Raw genomic sequence first — 18,308 nt, 5'->3', positions numbered from 1 at the left:
GTCGCGGGCATTCTGTGTGTTAGCCCCTCCAGTTTCATCATTTTGGTCGCCCCAGTCGAGGGTGTCAGGAACCACAACCCTTCCATGGTACTTGTTGACAGGTGGTGTGTCTAGATCGTCGCCTGTCACGTCATGCACTTCTACATCAATATCGTGCTCCAGTCTTACTTCGGTCGCCGCAGGCGTTGGGAGTATTGCGTCGGGCGTAATTTGCAGTCGGTCTCCCCTCGACCGTATGCAACGACACTGCCGCCACCTCCTGAGTCGGCGGATCGATAGAAGGCTTCGGCGTCGGCGTGTGCCAAAGTGCCGCCACGTGTATCAGCGGAAGAGAGGTGGTCGCATCTGTATCTCGCTGGTCGCCCCTACACAGTTGCCTCAAACTCCTCTACATCTACAAACATCTACATCTACATAGATACTACGCAAGCCACCATAAGGCACGTGGACGAAAATACTCTGTACCACTACTAGTCATTTCCTTTCCTGTTCCACTCGCAAATAGAGTGACGGAAAAACGACTGTCTATATGCCTCCATATGAGCTCTGATTTCTCGTATCTTATCTTCGTGGTCCTTACGTGCTATGTATATTGACGGCACTAGAATCGTTCGACAGTTAGCTTCAAATGCCGGTTCTCTAAATTTTCTCAATAGTGTTCCTAGTTGCCTTCCCTCCAGGAATTCAGTTTGAGTTCCCAAAGTATTTCCACAACATTTACGTGTTGTTTGAACATACCAGTAACAAATCTAGCTGCTTGCCTCAGAATTGTTTCGATGTATTCCTTTAATCCGAACAGTACTCAAGAATAGGTAGCACCAGCGTCCTATATGCGGTATCCTTTATGGATGAACCACGCTTTTCTAAAATTCTCCCAATAAACCAAAATCGGCTAGTCACCTTCCCTACCGCAGTCCTCCTCTGGAGGCATTCCGACCGAACACGGCCCTCACTGTCGCATCCAGAACAGGCCATTGGCTATCCATCGTATATCATTATGGCTCTGCAAAACCCAATGCACAAATATGAATTCACAGGTTTTGTCAACTTAGTGCTTGCCTGTCAAACACTATTAAGTACCGGACAAGTTGTAAAACTTGTCATTTTTCGGAGGTGTGGATAGTCATCGTACCATACTGTCGTAATGCATTTGTCACCATCATTTCCGGTACCTCGAAGGGCAGTTGAAAAATCCATATGGTGCGGATACCTAAACCCACATGATCCACTGACACATTTCCTGTATGGCTGCTGAGTGACGAAATTTTAATCCTCGTTTGTCATCGTTAAGTATCTTCTCACATGCCGCATCTGTAACCAGCTTGATGTAGACGACACTGGTCCCAATCGATAAATGGATGTCCGTAAGTTCATTGTAATTAATGCACACTTCGCCTCACGAAAATGTTCGTTTCATGAGCCTTAGGTCTCGTATAGTCGTTGAAGAACGTGCGTGGTCTTTCTGGGAGATGTGCCATATTGCTCATCTATCAGAATTTACATAAGCGAAGACGGCTGCAGTACAACTAACCTCGACCGCGAGCGCGCGGGGCCAAGGTGTAAACAGTTCGGCCAAGCTGCTCGATTGAGAAAGGCAGACTATGAAACTAACCGCCTAACACGCTTGGCTGCGGACTTCTTGTGTACTAGCGACTACATAAAACATATATTTTCAAACTCTATTTCCTCGAAAACGATTGAGAGTTGTGTGTTTCTCTTTACATATGTTGCATACAGATCCTTTCAGTATGAGTCGAATCGGTGAGGGGAAGTTTGTACGGTCCCCTTATTAGGAACACGTTGGCGACCCACATGTTTCTTCGACTACGCTGCAAAAGTTGCGCTCTGTAGCCCTTACACGTCTTCCATACAGTCCCAATCCCTCCCCATGCTGACCGAGCGAGGTGGCGCAGTGGTTACACACTGGACTCGCTTTCGGGAGGACGACGGTTCAATCCCGCGTCCGGCCATCCTGATTTAGGTTTTCCGTGATTTCCCTAAATCGCTCCAGGCAAATGCCGGGATGGTTCCTTTCAAAGGGCACGGCCGACTTCCTTCCCCGTCCTTCCCTAATCCGATGAGACCGATGACCTCGCTGTTTGGTCTCCTTCCCCAAAACCAACCAACCAACCTCCCCATGCTGTTTTTCGGACGAAGAGGTACGCGCCATGGTATAATCATAATTCAGTAAGCTATTGCAAACTTTTTTCCATGAAGGCATTGACCGTCTTGCATAGTGGGATGTGGCGATTACTTTTGAAATAATAAACAGTTTACTTACTTATATATATGTGGTGAAAGATTGTATTCTGAACATTTTACCGGGGACAGAAATATAGATACCCGCTTATCAAATACTATACACTTTCCTAGAGGAGAATCGATTAACTAAAGTAAATAAAAGATAGTACCCACGGATGTGTGGAAGGCACATGATTTAATAATACCCGGTAACACAATCATGTGAAACGCATATTAAGGTAGTAAGAAATACAGCGATGAAGCCGTGTGCTCACCGTGTCCAGGAGCTCCACCAGCTTACACATGAAGTACCACCACACGGCGCGCGCCATCTGCAAAAAAGTCGGAACAGTGAAACACTGAACTGAGCACTGTACGATCCACAACACATATTCATTGATTAGATAAGACAACTGTTTTTCCTTTTATTTACATTTGGAAAACGGGAGAGAGGAACTATCACAATTGAAGCTGTGAGGGCGGGTCGTAAGTCTTGGTTGAATAACTCAGTTGGGAAGATAATTACTCTCTAAAAGTAAGGTTCCGGGTTCGATTATCGGCCTGACACATAGTTTAAACTTGTAAGGAAGTTTAATTTATAAACAAATCACGAATCTTTTTACACATCACCTATAAAAAATTCTGTCCTCATATAGACAAAAATATGTTAAACAAAATTTTCAATTTATTTTAACGATTTAAATTTAATGTGGTGTTTGACATGACGAACCGATAATAATTCAGTCAATGATAACACGAAACTGTCTGTGAACTGAGTAACTAACACGACATTGATATCATGATGTACGTGTAACTATGTTCGAGCAGATGTGGTGTACTCACCCTGAGTGCCAGTGGGTTGTCTGAGTAGTCTACAGGCTGACACTTGAAGCTGTAATGGTGCAGCCAGCCAGCTTGCAGACCCTAGACGAACAAAAATACATTATCATACTGTACATTGCTTGAGATGAGTGGTACAAAATTAACTGTTATACATTTTCGTCACCACGGGCACAAAGCGTCCTACCCCCCTGGGGGGAATCCAGGTGTTACAAATGTTAACTAGAGTGATCTCTAGGTTGGAAAAACAACTAATATTTAAAGTAGTATGCAAAGTCAAGCAACTATAGGCAGTTCAATCTAAAATGACTGGGGCAGTGTAAGGAAAATTCTTCGGGCTTCTCACGAAGTAATCACCAGTTGCTTAACACAAAGGAATCAAGTATCCTAGTATTCTCAGACATATAGGCAGCACGTGAAGATAGGGATTCATTAGTTTGTCAAAAAGAAGACAATATTCTGATCACCTGCTGGCTAAAATCGGCTCTAAGTTCTCCAAGCATTACGGTCTTTAGGAACAAAGCTACATGCTTTGAGGGATGATGGTGATTCTAAACAAAAAACTTCATATCTACATATGCCCTGTTCCGCATGGGTTCTCGCATTCGGGAGGACGACGGTTCAATCCCGTCTCCGGCCATCCTGATTTAGGTTTTCCGTGATTTCCCTAAATCGTTTCAGGCGAATGCCGAGATGGTTCCTTTGAAAGGGCACGGCCGATTTCCTTCCCAATCTTTCCCTAACCCGAGCTTGCGCTCCGTCTCTAATGACCTCGTTGTCGACGGGACGTTAAACACTAACCACCACCACCACCACCACCACCACCACCGCATGGGTTCCGAGGCAGCACAAATTTAATATCACTTTTGTACGTTTTTCTTAAATAACTCTAAAGTCGCATTCTCCAGCGAAAACGTGTCGCAGTACAAAATTAAACGACATTAAACTTCCTTTATAAAAGGTCTAAGTTGTTTTTCTCTAGGACTAGTAGTTTTCGTCAAGAGAGCGCGATAACATTGAAAACCTTACGCGACGCGCATGCACTGTACTTTAGGTAGCTTTTGTAGGCCAATTTGAGGTAGTTTCCCGACTTGATAGACCACAAGAGTCCCGTATCAAATTGATTGTCTCTAACACCTCTACACTCCTGTGGTACGTTGTATACAAGGCACGTTGTATACAAGGCACTGAATAATACAGGAAATAAATAGCAATCTACATTAAATCTTGGAAACAGTTCGGAATAGGGCATATGTTCATAGAAAGTTATTTGTTCAGAATCATTAATACCATCACCTTTCAAAGCATCCACCTTTTCTCTTGACTCACCCATTACTGTCACGTCGTAACCTGAATGAAGTCGAAATCCGAAAGCAAGGTAGTCCATAAGTACAATATTTAGCACTGAAAGCGCTTGTATTACCATCACCAACGTACACTCAGAAAAGAACTCAATTCCTGGATGGAGAGTGTAGCTATTTATACAGGCATCGAATATTCAATACTATACATACAATACAAACGCAAGGAATTTCAAGAACTTTCCAGAAATGTTAAATATTAAATGACAAATAACTGCGGGCCGTCGAGACTGAACTGGTGACCCATAGCAGGCTAGCCAACGACACTAACAGGTATGTCACATCGTATGCTGCACAGTTCGCGCTAGTATGACCCAACATCTTGGTATTTTCACATGCCTTCGAATTCAATACTTACGAAAACCACATCAAGTTTGCCACGAGAATCCCAGGCCATTTTCATTTTTTTAAATTATTTTGCAGTTCATTATACCGTTGACTGCTTCTAAAACTGATTATTGATGTGTACCATTTTCTTTTAGGTGAGTTGATCATTCATTCTTGTAATTAATTTTTCTCCTACGTTCAAAATTGCTCTCTTATGTACTTCCATTAGTTGCTGAACTGAGGCAAATTTTATATCAACGAAACGGAAGTGGTTCACGTATTTTCGATTCAGACGTAATCTGTCTTCATTCTCCCAGTTCAGGAGTCAGAAAAGGTTCTCTAGCTGACAATAGCACGGTGTGGCCGTGCGGTTCTAGGCGCTTCAGTCTGGAACCGCGTGACTGCTACGGTCACAGGTTCGAATCCTGCCTCGGGCATGGATGTGTGTGATGTCCTTAGGTTAGTTAGGTTTAAGTAGTTCTAAGTTCTAGGGGACTGATGACCACAGATGTTAAGTCCCATAGTGCTCAGAGCCAATTTGAATTGTCTGATGGAATCTTATACAAGGTTTGATACCGACGAATATACGTGTATTATTCATTATACTAACAACAATCGAATAAATGTCTTTCTCAAGAAGTGCTAATTTATATTCACTAGTTCGCTCCATTATCTGGTTTAGACCTTCGGACTGATTCATTTCGCTATACCCACTTCTAATGCCAGCTCGTTACATTGCTTGCTTAAAATCCCATGTCTTTAAATGCAGTTGGTGCTAATTCTAGTCGAAATATTTTCCCTTAACTTTATAAACGGGTCTAACATTTTTATGGAACACTGTTACACTAGACGTGCTAGAAGTTTCAATCGTGTACGATTACTGTCTTCGGTCAAATAATTAAAGGTTTTGTTTGTGTCGTCAACGATTTGTAATAACACATTCGCAAGTGCTCAGAAATGTCATTTCCCACTAGGTGGTTCTTAGTGATTGGATAATAGTGCTACATTCGTGCCAACATCCTCCAGATACAACTGCGAAGTATGGTTCAATTTAATGAGGCTGGATATCAGTTACATTGTTTGAAATTCGTACTGTACAAAACTATGGAGCGGCACAGTTGAAATAATGCCGAGGAGCAGCAGTCGCGCAACGCATACGCCAGCTACAGAAGGTTAGTGGAGCCAAACTGGCTTGTTAGGCTGCGGTTGTAATTACAGAAGTTGACTCACCTCCCACACCAGCCACGTGCTGATTATAACTTGAGCAAAGTTGTAGACCATCAGCACGGCTTTCAGATCGTAGGGCTTCCTGTCCCTCATGAATCGCGGGCCAACAGAAGTCACGAAGTACAGATAGGAGACCAACAGCGTGATGAGAGGCGCGGGGCTCGTCACCAGGAACCAGTCTTTTGTTCTCGGGTCTGAAACAAAACACCCTCGTTAAACATTGTCACAATACCTTATACGTAAATACAAAATTTAATAGTATTGGTGTTTCAAGATTTTAAACATGGCTGAAACAGCAACTATTGAAATTCTTCACGGTAAATGATAACAGCCAAACAGTTACAGGATAAAGATTTATTAAAATTCTTGACCACGGTTTCGGTATATCCACTGCAGGATGTGATTTTAGTGTATTTTACTTCTGATGAAGGTATATTTAGATACACCGAAACCGTGGTCAAGAATTTTAATAAATCTTTATCCTGCAACTGTTTGGCTGTTATCATTTACCGTGAAGTATTGGTGTTTGTTAGCACGGGAGTATCCAGATAAGATTTTTATACCCTTACTGAACATCCTCAGTCTAAGAGCTTTCGTCCTCATCTAAGTGATCTAACTTCGTATTTTAGAAGTACTGAGCAGCTAATCTCTTTCTTCTTTGTAACTACTCGGTTGTAAGATCCGTTGTGGCACACATCTTACGAGTCGCAGTTCCGTTATGTTAACGTACGGGACCTACAGCAAATGCTTGTGCACTAAGCGCGTCTGCACGTACATTCTTTGTTCGATATGGCTTTACTTATTTAAGTTTTTATATAGTGTGTACCTGAGGTGAAACATTTTGATTTAACCAGAATTCTCTTAATTCTTGTCGAGAAATCGCCTAAAATATGCTTCCAGTCAGTCCAGTGGGGTAAATACGTTACGATAATGGGAGTTAGTGTGTTACAAGCTGTTCCCGTAGGGATGCAGTTTTGTGATAGGTGAAAATCGCGAGAAAGGCAAGAGAAAAGGGGAATGGGGCAGGAGGAGGAAGAGGAGGAGGAGGAGGAGGTGGAGGAGGAGGAGGATGAGGAAGAGGAGGAGAATGAATCGATTTGAGGGCACTAAAGTGATAAGAGGCAGGAAATGCATGAAAGAAAATCATGGGGAGATTCAGACTGGACTCTGTTGAACAACACTTTCATAAGACCTTTTCCGTAGTATGGTGACTCTTATTTCTTATTTTCTGCTTCTTGATGGAGCTACTCTCGTTATTCCAAGAGAGCCAACGCAACGAAAGAGCAGATAGTATATTCTGACTGGCAATGTAACAATGAAAAACGAATGACGATAATGCTGCAAACGCTGCAACAGTGGACTGTGTAAATTCAGTATCTTGAATATCGCACAAAAATTAATCATTAAATTAACGGGCTAAGCGGTGATGAGGATTAAACAAGAAAACTAAAGGGAAATCAAGAGGGAAGAAAGGAATGAAAAGACCACCTCCAACAACAGCGGTACGATATTCTGGGGGATTTCTGTCCCTGCTGATTTTTGTTCTAAGGCTATCAAATCCACATGGCAATATGGTACGGGAAATAATCAGATCCTTACTCTGATCCAGTATTACACTTACTGTATTTCAGGTTCGCATGTTATGCAGGCACTGTTTTTTTCTTCATACATAAACCATAAATGTTTCAGCACATGTGTGCCATCATCAATAGGAAATTAACCGCGCAGGGTAGCCACGCGGTCGGAGGCTTGTTGTCAAGGTCCGTGCGGCTTCCTCCATCGAAGGATCGAGTCTTCCCTCTGGCGTGTGTGTGTGTGTGTGTGTGTGTGTGTGTGTGTGTGCGTGTGTGTGTGTGTGTGTGTGTTGTCCTTAGAGTAAATTAGTTAAGTAAAATATAAGCTTAGGGACCGATGATCTCATCAGTTTGGTCCCATAAGACCTTACCACAAATTTCCAATTTTTTCAATAGCTTATCTTTATTCAGTTCTGTAAAATGTAAACTTGTTTTAAGTAATATTTACTTGTCTCGACATTATGCCTAAAAACAGTTTTTGTCTGCTGCTGTCATTACCGTCATTTTACCTACATTGTGTATATACGAGTGCCGTTCAAAAAGTAATGCAACACATTTTGTTTCTCGGCCAGTGTCGGTTGAAAAAATAGGGAATTTGTTGTGGGACATCTTGGAATATTCCCGCTTCAGCCCCTACGCTTTCATGAAGTTCCGATAGGTGTTGGCACTATACGTAGCCTGCAAAATGGCGCTGTAAGAGAGTTGCGTTCCACGCAGAGAGCTGTCATTGAGCTTCTTTTGGCGGAAAACCAAGGCATCGCGGATATTCATAGGCACTTGCGAAATGTCTACGGAGATCTGCTAGTGGACAAAAGCACGGTGAGTCGTTGAGCAAGGCTTCTGTCATCATCGCAACAAGGTCGCGCAAAACCGTCCGATCTCCCTCCTGCTGGCCGGCCACACACAGCTGTCACTCGTGCAATGTTGGAACATGTGAACATTCTGATTCGTGGTGATCGACAGATCACGAACACCCCGCTGCTCAACTGGACGTCTCTGTTGGATATTGAAAGGTTTTCTTTGTTTGATATCCTCCCTCTTGGTGCACCGATCAACTCTGAGTGCATTGTGGCTACCCTCAGGATACTGAAGAAACGACTTCAGCATGTTGATCACCACAAAAATGCAAACAAACTTCTTCTCCACGACAACGTAAGGCCTCACAAAAGTCTGCGCACCCGAAAGAAGGTCACAAAACATCATTGGGCTGTTCTTCGTCATCCACCCTACAGCCCGGATATGTCACTTTCCGTCTTCCATCTGTTTGGCCCAATGAAGGATGCACACTGCGGGAATCAGTGCGTGGATGATCGGGAGGTTATTGATGCAACAAGATGTTGGCTCTAGCGTCGGCCAGTAGAGTGGTATCACGCATGCCTGTAAGGTGGCGTATGACCGTCCCATTGAACGAAGATTGGGGAATAGTATAATTTTTTAGACATGAGAATAAAATCAGCTTGTTTTCAGAAAATAATGTATTGCATTACTTATTGAATGCCCCTCGCACTTCACATTAGCTTATTATCTGCAGTCAAATTGTGTTAGTGCAAATTTGATTGTCGAGTTAAAAAATCTATAAATGTAATTTTATTGTCCCAAATTATTTCGCAACTATACTTTGCGATTACTTACGGTTAGTTTCAAAATATCCGTTCTTTTCTGTGTTTTCATCTGTTTTTGAAATACAAAGTTATGTTGCTGCAGAACCTCACACGTAAGTTTAGCTTTTTGTATTTACCGAACATAGTGTTTATGTTGCTGTTCTGTATCCAGTTCCTGTTAATTTTAACTTCTTCTCATATTAGTTTGGTATAAAATCTGTTTTTTACTTTCTCTCAAATAAAAACCGTTTTATGGCCAAATTTCTTTACAATAATTCGTACTTACAACATGTTTACATTTTACAGAACCGAAAATGAGTAGTAACTGACGATGACACGTAGTAACTGAAACACATATTTTCGGAAGGTGGTACCCCACAGCTCGTAAATATCTGAAGAGCGTCTTGATATACCACCAAGAGCTGATGATAAAATTTCGTCATTCAACAATCAGTTTCGGTCCACAGACCATCATTAGGTTCATACAAACATTTACATTATCATATTACACGATATAAAATCAACTGCGTCAGATAATAAAATAAATGAAATCATTATTGGTGCCAGATGATAATATAAGTTACAGTGTCGATCACAAAATTTGCTAGACAGTGCACTCATTCATGGTATGTCAAGGTCAGCTTTAGCACCGGTAAACAGTAATCAACTGATCAGTCGGCAATACGTGGAATGTCTCGTTTCGTAGCGTTAATACTGACTGTTGATACAGTATGAATGAGTGCACTGCTTGGCGTGTTTTACTCTGCGACCAAAGTGACGAATTCATTGGTTTTATTATCTGGCGATATAGCTTTTATATCGCGTAGTACGATGTTATAAATGAATCTGATGATCCATAGACTGAATCTGGTAGTTCAATAAAGAAATTTAGGCAGTAGCTCTGGGCAGTAAATCATGATGTTATTCAAAGCGCTGAAACATGTTTGGGATTACATAAAAAACAGTTGTTCACGTAACAGATGAATCTGAAATCCCGTGATATTGGCTGCAACTATGGCTGCTGCAAGAACTTCAAAACTAGATGTTCAATAGTATTTTACTTCACACATCCTGAAATAAATTAGTCTTAACAAACATTAATACCAATATTTATGCCATCAACAGACGATTATTAGCGTTGAAGTTAAGGCATCATGAATGATCAATGCTCAAGTATGGGGAAAGTTGCTTTGCAACCCGCCTGTCTTCGTAAACATTAAAGAAAATCACAACCCCTTCTTCCTATTAATCGGGAAGAGTACCAGATACTAAGACCTTTAAATACGAACGCAAATGTCTACGTTACTAGTATCATTCACGTCTGATGTTGCTTTGTTTGTGAAATGCAATACAGAGTAAGAGATCTCTTGGTACAAGTTCTCATCTCCATAAAATTTCTGAAAATGTTGGTTGTTAACGATCTTTCATTCTTTACTGTACCAGCTTAATACGTTATCTTTATCTGTATCGCAGTGCTGAACACCGCTGCAAATCTAGAAGATACACATGTTGCATTAGACATCAGCATCAATTATCAAGTAATAAGTCTTTCGCTGCGACTCTTAGAAATACACTCGCTTCTGTAGACGTTTTGATATATAGGTAACACTGCTAATAATCTCAAAATATACGAAGTAGAACATATTCTCAGTACTATATTCATAACATGTTAAGAGCAAATGGCCATTATGAGCTTTATTGTACAGATAATATAATTAGAAGTCTAGCATGTAAATAAAGGTCGGTGTTCTTTGTGGAACTGGAAAGAATGCGCGAAGGAGAAAGCTGACTGAAGGAGCTACATGACTGTTGCCTCTTCACACCACCGTCGTTAATTATACTGCGACTACTATAGCTTTGCGACGGACGTTTCAATGAGTCGAGTGTCAGGGGTCACCCTCTAAGTAATCTGAGTTATTTTTCAAGTGCCACGTGTTCGCTGTCTTCCCTATTTTTTAAGCATTTGGAGAACTTTGTCAAGCGTGACTGGTAGCACGTCGGGAACATTCTCTCTCACCCCCTGCCCGACACCGCACACCTATTAATCACAAAGCAATTTTATTCCACATTTGGAGTCTTATCAGCTGATAGAGACCACTTTCTGAAAGTAAAAGGTAGCAGAAACTGCACAAAAGTAATTTTACAGGAATTTCTCAGACACACGGAATTAAATAAGTGTGGCATGTTGATGTGGCGTAAAAGCTTGAGAACGCATTTTCAGAAGTGTTGCTGGTTATGTAGAAGTTGGACAAAAATGTGAAGACACTGCGAAAAATGCATGCTTGAACATAAATGCAGATCCTTGCCAAGCCTGCAAATTGCGCCTTTGTATTTTACCACGAACCGGCACCTGTGCAATGCCCTCAACACGTCGCCAGTTTCAGTCGTGGTCACAAAAGTGTTCCCTGTAGTTGTGAATGCAATATGTCGAAGCTACGTAAGTTCGATTGTTACCAAATTGTTGGTGCTCGTATGGTGGGGTATTCCGTGACCAATGTAGTCGAAGTCTTCTGAGTTTGAAGAGGTACCGTATTGAAGATTTATACTTCATACATTGATAGCTGAAAAATGTCATCCACTAGGCCACGACGGGGACGAAACTGTGTGTTGAGCGATCGTGACAAACGTTCATCGAAGGGAACAGTGACGAAAACTAAGAGAACGACAGCTGCAAAAGTCACTGGAGATCGGAATATAGTACTCCCGAACGCTGTGTAACGGGACATCCTCCTCTAGCATTACTTTTCCTAAACAGTAGTTAGCGATACGAGTATTATTTTTCGAATTTTGGACAGGTCATCATTATCTTAGCTGCTTTTCTGAAAACTTTCGTATAATTTTATACACAATATTATGAAAAGGAATTACTTTATTTTTTATGTTACTGTCGGTATGTACTAGATATGAATATATGCACTACTGGCCATTAAAATTGCTACACCAAGAAGAAATGCAGATGATAAACGGGTATTCATTGGACAAATATATTATACTAGAACTGACATGTGATTACATTTTCACGCAATTTGGGTGCATAGATCCTGAGAAATCAGTACCCAGAACAACCCACTCTGGCCGTCGTAACGGCCTTGATACGCCTGGGCATTGAGTCAAACAGAGCTTGGATTGCGTGTACAGGTAGAGTTGCCCATGCAGCTTCAACACGATACCACAGTTCATCAGGAGTAGTGACTGGCGTATTGTGACGAGCCAGTTGCTCAGCCACCATTGACCAGACGTGTTCAGTTGGTGAGAGATCTGGAGAATGTGCTGTCCAGGGCAGCAGTCGAACATTTTTTGTACCCAGGAAGGCCTGTACAGGACCTGCAACATACAGTCGTGCATTATCCTGCTGAAATGTAGGATTTCGCAGGGATCAAATGAAGGGTAGAGCCACGGGTCGTAACACATCTGAAATGTAACGTCCACTGTTCAAAGTGCCGTCAATGCGAACAAGAGGTGACCGAGACGTGTAACTAATGACACCCCATACCATCGAGCCGGGTGATACGCCAGTATGGCGATGACTAATACACGCTTCCAATGAGCATTCACCGCGATGTCGCCAAAAACGGTTGCGACCATCATGATGCTGTAAACAGAACCTGGATTCATCCGAAAAAATGACGTTTTGCCATTCGTGCACCCAGGTTCGTCGTTGATCGCCGGCGCTCCTGTCTGTGTACAGCGTCAAGGGTAACCGCAGCCATGGTGTCCTAGCTGATAGTCCATACTGCCTGCAAACGTCGTCGAACTGTTCGTGCAGATGGTTGTTGTCTTACAAACGTCCCCATCTGTGGACTCAGGGATCGAGACGTGGGTGCATGATTCGTTACAGCCATGCGGATAAGATGCCTGTCATCTCGACTGCTAGTGGTAGGAGGCCGTTGGGATCCAGCATGGCGTTCCGTATTACTCTCCTGAACCCACTGATTCTATATTCTGCTAACAGTCATTGGATCTCGACCAACGCGAGCAGCAATGTCGCGATACGATAAACCGCAATCGCGATAGGATACAATCCGACCTTTATCAAAGTCGGAAACGTGATGGTACGCATTTCTCCTCCTTACACGAGGCATCACAGCAACGTTTCACCAGGCAACGCCGGTCCACTGCTGTTTGTGTATGAGAAATCGATTGGAAACTTTTCTCATGTCAGCACGTTGTAGGTGTCGCGACTGGCGCCAACCTTGTGTGAAGGCTCTGAAAAGCTAATCATTTGCATATCACAGCATCTTCTTCCTGTCGGTTAAATTTCGCGTCTGTAGCAGGTCATCTTCGTGGTGTAACAATTTTAATGGCCAGTAGTGTACTTAAAATTATATTTTTTAGAAACATTTGAAACTATGAATTATTTGGCACACTTAATATTTCTATTACTATGCAATCTAGTAGCGTTTACTGTGTTTATTTCTGGTTTCATTTATGAAATAATAATTGAAATTAATAGAAATTCATTTGTCAAGTAGAACTGTAAACCATTTGGACTATAATTATTACCGCAGATTGAAGTAGTAGTAAGCATGATTGCCGGCCGGTGTGGCCGTGCGGTTCTAGGCGCTTCAGTTTGGAACCGCGTGACCGCTACGGTCGCAGGTTCGAATCCTGCCTCGGGCATGGATGTGTGTGATGTCCTTAGGTTAGTTAGGTTTAAGTAGTTCTAAGTTCTAGGGGACTGATGACCTCAGATGTTGAGTCCCGTAGTGCTGAGAGCCATTTGAACAAGCATGATTCTGATGTGATCTGACGAATTTTTGTATTTTGGGCGAAGAATGTGATTTTGGCTTTGTTAATGTGAAAATTCAAGAGACTGTATGGTATACTAAACTGTGCAAAATATATTAACGTAGCAAGAAAAATTCTGCAATAACAGTCTTAAAATTTGTGAGAATTTCAGCTTCAAGAATCAGACCTCTAGACAAGAAGAACTGGAGCCACCTCTATACGAAAAGCCAACAAGACTAGAAAGTTTATTGTAATCTTCGCTCCTCTCAAATTTTTCATAAAAGACTTTGCTTATTGTGGACTGTGGTGTCACCGCCAGACACCACACTTGCTAGGTGGTAGCCTTTAAATCGGCTGCGGTCCATTAGTCTATGTCGGACCCGCCACTATCAGTGATTGCAGACCGAGCGCCGCCACACGGCAGGTCTAGTCTAGAGAGACCCCCTAGCACTCGCCCCAGTTGTACAGCCGACTTTGCTAGCGAGGGTTCACTGACTACATATGCTCTCATTTGCAGAGACGATAGTTTAGCATAGCCTTCAGCTACGTCATTTGCTACGACCTAGCAAGGCGCCATATTCAGTTACCAGAAGTCATAACTTGAAGAATGTATTCTGAACAGATAATATTGTGAATCATGTACCGTCAAGAGCGACGTTCATCATTACTGGATTAAAGTTAAGTATCAGACTAATTAGTCCGCTTTCTGAATTCTAATTCCTTGTCATGTTCCAGACCTCACGTCAGTATAGTCCTCCCCTCCTCATGCCAGCCTGCGTGAGCTAAAACGCGTGCATTTCGGCCTCCTCTAGTAACACGGTGTTGGGTCTTCTGCCAACACTACATGGACAATAGGTGGAATTATGAAGAAGGGGGGGGGGGGATATTACAGCTATCATCGCCAAAACAACAGGAAGTGAAAAGTTGGAAACTGCAGGGCGAGCTCGGATTCCAAAGTCACGCTTCGGTGAAGCAATTACCTGTGACAGGAAAACGTGATGCCGAAGCCATAAAACCTGGACTAGGGAGTAATGTAAGAAACTCATTTAGTCGGGTAAATCTTGTTTCACGCTATTTACAACTTCTGGGGGGAGGGGGTTAGATCCTAAGAGTGAAATATGGCCGAGGTTCGGCGATGATTTGAATAGCTATATCGTGGCATTCATTGAGCCCAAAGATTACGCTGAAAGATCACATTACTGCAAAGGATTATGTGGCCATTTTCGCTGATCAGATACATCCCATGGTACATTATTCGTTCCTCAACGGTGATGCTGTATTCGAAGACGACAGGGCCCCTGTCCACACAGTTCGCATCGTCCAGAACTGGTTTTGCGTGCACGAGTATGAATTATCACGTTTCCCCATGGTCACCACCGTCACCAGAACTCAATATTATTGGGCTTTTGTGGTCTACTTTGGAGAAAAGGATATTTATTATCCACCTCCATCATCATTGCCTGAACTGGCAGGAAGAACGGTATACGGTTCCCTTGAAAACTGTGCAAGACTTTTACTTATAAAAGGAGGTTCAATAAGTAAAGCAACGAATTTTTTTCTCAGCCAATTTCGGTTCAGAAACTGCAGAATTTTTTTGTGGGACGTCGTGGATTATTCCCTCTTCAACCACAATAGCTTCATCAAGTTCCAATAGGTGACGGCGCTATACGTAGCCTGCAAAATGGCGTCTGTGTCGGACGTCAATTCCAAGCAGAGAGCTGTCATTTAGTTTCTTTTGGAGGAAAATTACAGAATTTCAGATATTCATAGGCGTTGGCAGAATGTCTACGAAGACCTGGCAGTGAAAAAAAGCACGGTGAGTCGTGGAAGAGGCGTCTGCCGTCATCGCTTACAAAACTTCATTGGAACGTTCTTCCTCATCCACCTACAGCCCAGATCTCGCACCTTCCGACATCCATCTGTTTTGCCCAGTGAAGGATGCAGTCCGTGAGAAGTAGTACGTTGATGTTGGGGAGGCTATTGATGCAGCAATACGTTGGTTCTGACGTCGACCAATAGAGTTGTGCAATGCGGGCGTAAAGGGCATCCAAGTAAGGTTTCGTTGTGTCTGCGTAGTAAATCAATATATATTTCAAATTATCCTGCAGTTACTCGTATCACCAACTTTTAAGGCAGAGGAAACATTTGGGAACCGAGTTTCAGTAAGATGCAGATTTGACCCCACTCAGGCGAAGGCATATTTATTTCCACAGAAATCATCAGATGGACTTTAAGGGATAACATGAGAGCCCTCATACTCATGGAGTGTACAATTCGGGAAAAATACAGTAGTACATTATTTTGCTAGGGTCCAGGTCTACTCTCCTCCCACACAGGCCGTAAAGGCGCAAAGGTCCCGACTGACCGCCGTGTCATCCTCAGACCACAGGCGTCACTGAATGCGTATATGGAGGGGCATGTGGTCAGCACACCGCTCTCCCAGCCGTATGTCAGTTTCCGAGACCGGAGCCGCTACTTCTCAATCAAGTAGCTCCTCAGTTTGCCTCACAAGGGCTGAGTGCACTCCGTTTGTCAACAGCGCTCGGCAGACAGGATGGTCACCCATCTAAGTGCCAGCCCAGCCCGACAGCGCTTAACTTCGGTGATCTGGCGTCCAGGTCTACAGTTGGGTATTATTTGACAAGGAACGTATGCACACGATGCAGCAGCAAATAAAAGGCATATAAGAGTCAAACGTCCCGTTGAGAACGATGTCATTAGAGACGGACGCTAGCTCGCAATGGGAAAGGATAGGGAAGGAAATCGGCGGCGTCCCTTCAAAGGGACCATGCCTGCATTCGGCCGTAATGGTTTAGGGAAATCGTGGAAAGCATTAATCTCGCTGGACGTCAATTTGAACCGCCATCCTCCCGAATATCCTCCTGAATATCCTCCTGAATATCCTCCCGAATACAAGTCCAGGATTTTACGAGAGCCCCACCTCGCTCGGCCATCCCAGTATCCTATGCATGACAAAAAAGTGAAACACCCAGAAACAGAGGAGGAAGGAAATTATCTTCATGTGTAATTTCAGTGATTACAAAATCGAGTCAAATTTACAACGAAACTGACAATGTGAGCCCACTTATAAGATGACGGTGGCAGCCCCTCTGACCTGGATGCGTACCATGAATTGCTGGGGAATGCTGTCGTAAAGCCGCTGTATCCTCTACTGAGGTAATCTGCCCCTCTACTGTTGAAACTGGCTACTGATATCCTGCATACTGGCACAGGGATAGAGTTGACGTTCGAGCTGACCTGACCTATGTACTATCGGGGACACGTCTGGGGATCTTGCTGTCCACAGGAGTACCTCAGCATCACGCAGTAAGTCCATAAGGACATGTACCATGAGTGGACGAACAGTGTCCTGTTGAAAAATGGCTCCGCGATACTGTCGCTTTAGAGCTAATAAATGAGGACGGAGGATGTCCGTGATGTACTGTTATGTCATCGGAACAGCCACAATCACTACCAGCAGTGACCTGAAGCCATACCCGACTGCTCCCAACAACATGACGCCAGGAGCGACACATCTGTCCCACTCTCAAACGCAGGAGGAATAGGACCTATCCTCAGGTCACCATCACACTCTCCGACGATAGTCATGCGAGGCAGTGCAGATTCACCATTCATAGCTAAACACAATACAACGCCATTCATCGGCAGTCTGTGCTTCCCGGTCGCAGCACCACGTCAAACACAGTCGTTTATGTTATCGTGTTAACAGAAGCCTACGTTTGGAATGATAATTCGCTAGTTCGGCTGCTTCTAGTCTCCGATGAAGGGTGTTAGATGACACAGAATGTTGCAGGAAATCTGTTACTTGTTCTTAAAAGGCAGGCGCACTTAGCTGGTGCACCACACTGAGATCATCCCTTGTGAAGTCAGATGTGGTCGACCGGAACCTTGACAGTGAGTATACCTGCCCTCACCTTCCCATGCAGTCCCACATCGGGCAGCTGTCACAGCCTAATGTCCCACAAATCTAGCTATTGCATGATTCGACCAGCCGGCCAAGTGGAGACCCACAATAAGGCCCCTTCCAAACTTCGTCAGGTGCTGATAACGCTTCTCTCAAGAGTGCGTGGTATTTCCATGTCCCTCACAGTAATGGTTGGTTGGATGATCTGGGGGAGGGTACCAGACAGCGAGGTCATTAGTCTCATGGGATTAGGGAAGGACGGGTAGGAAAGTCGGCCGTGCCCTTTCACAGGAACCATCCCGGCATTTGCCTGAAGCGATTTAGGGAAATCACTGAAAAAATCTAAATCAGGATGGCCGAGCGCGGGTTTCAGCCGTCGTCCTCCCCACTGCGAGTCCAGTGTGCTAACCACTGCGATACCTCGCTCGGAACTCTGACAGTAACCAATCGCCATCCGACGCCTTCACATCGCTTATAAACCCTT

The 18,308-nt window shown here is 43.5% G+C and overlaps 1 protein-coding gene across 1 annotated transcript in view; it reads right to left on the bottom strand.

Annotated features, from left to right (window-relative positions):
- Positions 1-18,308, bottom strand: part of LOC124721855 (elongation of very long chain fatty acids protein AAEL008004) — a 142,601-nt gene that overhangs the window by 29,374 nt on the left and 94,919 nt on the right. The window contains exons 3-5 of the mRNA XM_047246989.1: positions 6,000-6,190; positions 3,085-3,165; positions 2,517-2,573 (exon numbers count right to left, since the gene is read on the bottom strand). Of these exons, the coding sequence (XP_047102945.1) occupies positions 2,517-2,573; positions 3,085-3,165; positions 6,000-6,190 (329 nt within the window). The remainder of the gene's footprint in view (positions 1-2,516; positions 2,574-3,084; positions 3,166-5,999; positions 6,191-18,308) is intronic.

This window comes from Schistocerca piceifrons, chromosome X (genome assembly GCF_021461385.2).
Source record: "Schistocerca piceifrons isolate TAMUIC-IGC-003096 chromosome X, iqSchPice1.1, whole genome shotgun sequence".
NCBI classification, from domain to species: Eukaryota; Metazoa; Arthropoda; class Insecta; order Orthoptera; family Acrididae; genus Schistocerca; species Schistocerca piceifrons.
This window is presented reverse-complemented; position numbering and strand designations above follow the sequence as displayed.